Raw genomic sequence first — 6,628 nt, 5'->3', positions numbered from 1 at the left:
CTTTTATTTTTGGATAAATTTACTTCATACACTTATTTACTTACTGTGAAATAGCCAAAGTTTAAATGAAATATATCAACAGTCCTAATTTATGTAAATTAAATTTAAATAGAAAGACTAGAATTAGTGTTTTAATGCTTTATACTGGTAATAAGATATTTTTTTATTGTTTAGAAATATTTAATTAGAGTGCATTTTTCTGTTTTTGACATTTTATTTTTAGATATATTACGGTACTAATTATTAAAGTGTGGCCTTCAAATTTTGCACAATTTTAATTAGTACTATTTTACAAGATAGTATAAAAGTTATAGGTAAATTGTAAATATGAAAATAATGTTAACAATAATGAATTAAATATTATAGGAATGATGACTTCAACGTTTATTTATCAATGTTAAAAGTATTAAAATAATTGTTGTCATAATTTTTCATAAACAATAATAAAAATAATCATATAAAATAATAGTAATAATAAAAAATCATCGAAAACAGTTACAAAAGAAAAAAATAGTTAGAATTCACAAATGCAAAAATAAAATGACTAAAGATGCGAGTTACATACTTTTGTTATTTACACATGTTCACTGATAAATACAGCCATCCGATGATTAAAGTACCTCTAATAAACAAGAGGTTATAAACAACCACACAGCTTTACAATATTATTGCTTCCGAGTAATAATCAATAAAATAACATACCAATTTACACAATTTATCTTTTTAGATATGTTAACTTACTTTCGGATCAAAAAAAATAATTGTCTTAATACAGATCAAATAAAAAATTACATACTATGCATTGTTTAACATAAAATATACACTTACTAAACATTTTAAAATAAACTCATATCAGTGGGCGTATTACTAATGTTATGATATTGTACAAGAGTTCCTTGTAATGTACGATGTTGAAATGCTCAATGGTGTATTTTTCAAATGATGATGATGCGATAGAGAATGTGCAGGGTGACCATGTTGTCGTGATACACCCGTATTGTTGGAAGGCAATTTAATTTTTTTGGACGCCGAATTACGTGGTAATGACATAGATAAAGTTGAGAAACTAGTCAATGCATATGACTTTAAGTGTGACTTAATTGTTACAGGTAGAGGCAACTGGTTTATACCATACTGGGTAGTCCTTGCTACAATAGCACGGCAACATAACTCTTGGAGGCTTAACACTAAAGTTAAAACAAAGAAAAATTAGTAACATAAACATAACACAATTTTGATACATAGTATTTTCAATATTAAAACAAAATATACCTTTGTTTGATCGCAAAAGTCTTTCCATTCCATTTCTATGTAATGCTCGCCTTGCTAATTCACTAAAACTTTCTCTGATGTTGAAGTCACAAAGTGGACTGACTTCAAACAAAGTCATATGATGTTTTGAGGCATAGGATTCTGCTTCTTTGACACTGACTTGTCTTTTAAATGCCAAATGCAAGCGATTGCCAACTAAGACTTTTGGAACTCCAGGTGCATGCTATACAAATGAAAAATTATTAAAATTGTAAATTTCATTGAATGTAGGTATACTGTATAGTAACAATTAAGTATATAATCTAGTATTTGATTTAAATTGTTTATGCCAATATTGTTTGATAATATTATTATCTATCTCATTATAACTTAGACTCATCATCATTATTATGTATTATGTATTATGTATTATATTATTATCTTTACCCTGTAAGCTATTGTTGAGCTATATTTTACATTTAACTCTTAAGCTGTAATAACTTTTTGTTTGTATACACATTATCGTTGAACTATCATAGTCTTGATACTAGAAGCTAATAAAAAATATTCTATAATCTACTTTATTTGTTAACTCGGCACTTAATATTGTATTATATTACATATGTATGAATCACTTTAAATTCTAAATTGTTATTGTAGATGATTTTTCAGTTTATCTTGATAGTATTCATTTCCAAGTTACTAGCATCAAAAGTTCAATTATGTATGTTAATATATTATATAATTTATTTAGTTCTAGTTATTATTAATAATACTATAATGTTTTTTAAAAATACCTACGAGAAAACTAATTCCAATACTAGGCGAGTCTTATCATATTTTAATTAATGTTACTTATACACCTTTTTAAACATAGTTAATTATGACTGTGATTGTACTTTAATTAGATAAGTGAAAGATTTAATAAATGCAATTTGTTGTTACACTATTGCTTATAGAGTTATTATATAGGTATATTAAATGAGATAAACATGTTTTTTTTTTTTTATTATAGGTATTCAAAAATATTTAAATGCATAATTAAATGTTTATATGGTACATGATCTAATATACTAAATATTTTATTTTTTTTAATCCTAATATTTATTAGGCAATCTGTTGTGTACAATAGTAGAACAATAACCTTAATTGGTAATAATATTAATACACACAGGAAACACAGAGTAAGAGACCTCCCAGAGGAGGTACTTTGTCAATAGATAATTATGGAAAACTCATAGGCGCTTCCATTTACATTTTTTTTTCTACATAATACCTAATTAATTATATACTCATGTAAGCAGGTTACAACACCGCTGTATTTGTAATCTCTTTTGGAGATTACCAGGTATGGATATGGATTGAGTAGAGAAATAAGTGAATTGGGATGACAATATAATCAGTTATTGAAGCGTTTGCAAAGTAGTTAGGCTAATTCTGTGACTAGATATTTTTAAATCAGAGTGGAGGGATTTATTTGATACATCAAATGGAGCTTTTGAAATGGTATGAAGGATTTTCGACTGCATTCTTTGGATATGGTTGGTATTGGAAATTTTTGCTGCATGTCATATCCAGATGTATGTAGATTATAAGTATACATTTTTCAAAGATACTTTTTATTGTAAATCTTATAAGGTTAATCAAACTATACAAATAGTTTAAGTATAAAAATAAAAATATTTGTATTTGAAAACATTTTTTCAAATTATAGTGAAAATAAATTAATATAAATGTATAGTTAGGTTAATAGGTACTATCTTTATTAAATTTAAATGAAAAAATGTTTATTATACTAATTCAAAATAATAATATACCTAGGTAAGTACCTAATCAAAACCAATATTTTAATGTGTAAATACAAAATAAAATATTAATAATTGGTGCTGTTTGGAAATACATGCTGGTAAAAATATTGATCCTCCCCCGAAAAATGTCTAGGCAGCCCCAGAAGTTACCTATGCGGCTATGCACTTGAAGCAAATTTAAGAGTGTGAAATAATAAATATATCGTAAAGAATTTGTAATAGCGAGTAATCCTAATTACATGTAGTATCATCTGTATAACACACAAGTTCATCAGGAGTTTTTTTTTTAAAGCTCCTAGAAGGGATAAATGGCACCATTTCCCCCTTCCTCTGAATGGCCCTATCTATAACTATTACATTTTAATATTATCTTACGACAATATTATGATTCAAAAAATGTTAGGAGATTAGGTACATGTAAATAAATACAATTTTGAGTTATGATTTATTATTAGTTATTACCGAATTATTACCTACTACATTTCTTAGTTTTTGATTATAACATTTTAAATAGGTAGGCATTTATTAAAAATAAATTACCATACATACCTCTTCAACTTCTTTTAACCATCTGTCTAACCCATCAAATGACCATTTATTAGTTATGTCATAAACCAACAAAACACCTTGTGCTCCTCTTGAATAAGATCTGATTATTGTGCATAAACGCCCTTGACCTGATGCATCCCACAGTTGCAATTTTACTCGTTTACCATCCAGGAGTATAATTGTAGTTTTGTATGCTGTAAACAGAACAATTGAACTTAATAATTAATGACTCTCTTACTTCCTTAAAATCTAGATTGTGAAAACAAAATTAATGTACTGAATATACTGTTACTGACCAGTTTACATGTTTTAATTTTATATTTTACTGAAATTTGACACAGATATTACAGACTAATGATTATTAGACTATAATTTGTTATATCAGTAGGTAACACTTTAAGTACATAGGTACCTATATCAGTAATACTCTATAATTGTAGGGTATTCTAAGTTTTCAATATTTTAATTTTAGTCATTATGGCACTTAAAAGTGATAAGTTTTCTGAAACTTATATTTTTATAATAAGAGGTACCTAGAAATTAATTTGATACATAATATTTTTGATAACTAAAAAAAGTATTAATTTTATAATTTATAATTTGTTGAAGAATAAATACAATTTCCAACAATATTTTTATAATTTTTGCATGGTAAAATGGGTGTATAAAATAATGTTCCGTTACACTATTTTTTATACATGGGTACCTAATATAACTCAATATAATTTTTATTTTTTTTTTTGGCTCTGTCTCGGATTTACTTGATGAAGTTATGGTAACCCTATATTACCTTATCTTGAAAAATTTAATTTTCATAGGGACCTACCAACCTAGTTAAGGCTAGTTTAGTTTAAAGTTTTGTAATTTTATGCATGCTACATGTTTAGACATACCTACAAGTCGTTAATACAATAACAACAAATAAAATAAAAGTTTGGATTGACTTTTATATTATTTTAGATAGGTACTGGAGTACCTTCCTAGTATTTTAAATTAAATTATTACAAATAGAATGTGTTACAATCTGGTTTATTTTAACAAAATAACTACCTATAGGTAATTTGGTAGGCACAATACATGTACCTAAAGATACTATCAAAAATATGTTAATAGGGAAAATTATGTTAAACGGTAAGAAACAACCCTTTTTTAAACAAAAATATAGGTAGACTAAAATGATTGGGATTCAGTAGCTGGTAATTCCAACAAAATATGATAATGGTACGTAGTATATAGTAGGTAGTAGGTCGAGTAGTAGGTAGTATTGTACTACAAAATATGTTTCATAAGTTAAAATATGGGTTTATATTATGTAAAACGATTTGGACACCACCGTTAGAAATGGGTACACATCATTACCACTTCCGCTGCAATATGGTGACTCGGATGATCCGTCCTCCAGATCGTTGAGCATCTCTTGTTTACCCACATCACTGTCGCCGACCAAGAGGAACTTCAGCAGGTAATCGTACTCTTTCTGCTGCGGACAACCGTCGGTGTCAAGCGACATGCCAATTTCGGTGAATCGCGTACCCGTCAAGTCGTCATCGGCGGCGGCGGACGTTTTTCGCGGACGGGATCCCGGGTCCTTCGGTCAGGACGACGAACACGTGAGGGCGGGCAGACGGACGACAATAAAAACTGGATTGAACACACACACACCACACGCGGCGTATCGCTTTTTGACGGACCAGAGATACGAACACGACTGGCTGAAACGCTGAATATCGCACAGGACTTTACAGGAAACGCACCGAGCAACGAGACGGTATGTTGTCAGTTGTCAAAACTCGTACCTTTTGTTATCCGCACTTCGTACATCATCATCAGCCATCAGTGAGCAGCTCACCAGCATAGACAACACACCGTGATAACGCTAATCGATCCGTTTTGTGACCAGCTGGTTGTGCGTTCGCGGCGCCGCAAAGACGTTGTGAAACCCCGCGAACTGCAAACGAAAACCCGACAAACCGTTCTCAGTTCTCACAAGTAGAAATAAAAATACGGATTGGCGTGTTTATTTTTTATACGTTTTCCGCGCACTAATATTGCAATATTCTTTGGGCATTTTTTTTTTTTTATTTTTAGACATTTCTATTGCTCCGATTTAAAGAACATTTCAACATTGTGACATTATTATTTACTATTGTATTTCATACATAATATTAAAAGTCATTAGATTCTGAGCGAAGCGATCAATTTATTGATTTTTATTTGTGTTTATATGCGGTATAAATGTCCAGTAGTTTTCAAAACTGACGAGGAAAACAAAACAAAATAAGAAAAAACGGAAATATTTACACAAAACTAGTTTTTGACAAAATCATTTTTATTTTTTTGATGTAACTAAAAAAAACCGTAGATACATGACATTTTAATTTAATCTATAAATTATAAATTATTATCATTGGACAATATTTGGTAATTTTCTATAAATATTAATTATATTGATTTAAAAATTTTAATCATGGTGTAATGCAAGTCACAAGAAGGCCGTATGTCATTAATGTAAGAAAATAAATCCCCCAAATAAAAACCCATAAAGCTATACCTAACAGTTGTTGGATAATGGATACAGGCATACAGCTATCAAAAAAATAATATAAAATTTGAATGATAATAAAATTATTATATTATTATATTATTGATAAGTAAGTAAGTACCTACAATATAGGTACATATTATATTATATTATATGATATTGCTATATATAATATATATTTATATAATGTTTTAAATGAGTTAATATTTTTAAAATTAATTATATTTTTGTTTATGAATCCCGACATCTTAAATGATTTTTCAACTTAAGTATTAATATGTAAATATTTAATATACTACAATTATCAAATTTATAATTATAAGTGAAAACATATGTTATTATCTTGACGAGAAATGTAATAAAAGTAAAATTGTTTATATTTAGTGGGAGTTAATATTTATTAATTTGTTACAACTTCAAGTAACATATTTGTCTAGATTTTACTGTAAAATTAAAGTATCAGTTGGGTACTTTTAAT

General features: G+C 28.1%; 1 protein-coding gene across 1 annotated transcript; it reads right to left on the bottom strand.

Moving 5' to 3' along the window:
• Positions 1 to 353: 353 nt before the first annotated feature.
• LOC100163152 (ras-related protein Rab-40C) lies at positions 354 to 5,475 on the bottom strand. The gene is made up of 4 exons (XM_001947586.5): positions 4,968 to 5,475; positions 3,609 to 3,802; positions 1,273 to 1,495; positions 354 to 1,187 (listed from the first exon to the last, which is right to left on the bottom strand). Exons 1-4 carry the CDS (start codon positions 5,116 to 5,118, stop codon positions 874 to 876), a joined length of 882 nt encoding a protein of 293 aa, XP_001947621.1. The 5' UTR covers positions 5,119 to 5,475; the 3' UTR covers positions 354 to 873.
• Between the last annotated feature and the right edge of the window lie 1,153 nt (positions 5,476 to 6,628).

The sequence above is a fragment of the Acyrthosiphon pisum genome, chromosome A1 (genome assembly GCF_005508785.2).
Source record: "Acyrthosiphon pisum isolate AL4f chromosome A1, pea_aphid_22Mar2018_4r6ur, whole genome shotgun sequence".
Lineage (NCBI taxonomy): Eukaryota > Metazoa > Arthropoda > Insecta > Hemiptera > Aphididae > Acyrthosiphon > Acyrthosiphon pisum.
The sequence above is the reverse complement of the archived record's forward strand: the minus strand, read 5'-3'. Positions and strand labels throughout refer to the sequence as shown.

What these genes read in the sequence shown, in the direction of transcription:
- LOC100163152 (XM_001947586.5), bottom strand. Translation starts at nt 5,118, where the DNA reads ATGTCGCTTGACACCGACGGTTGTCCGCAGCAGAAAGAGTACGATTAC. An exon ending in ACCATATTGCAGCGGAAGTG is followed by an intron (nt 3,803 to 4,967) that starts GTAATGATGTGT and finishes TTCTGTTTACAG; the next exon opens with CATACAAAACTACAATTATA. An exon ending in GGTTAAAAGAAGTTGAAGAG is followed by an intron (nt 1,496 to 3,608) that starts GTATGTATGGTA and finishes TCATTTGTATAG; the next exon opens with CATGCACCTGGAGTTCCAAA.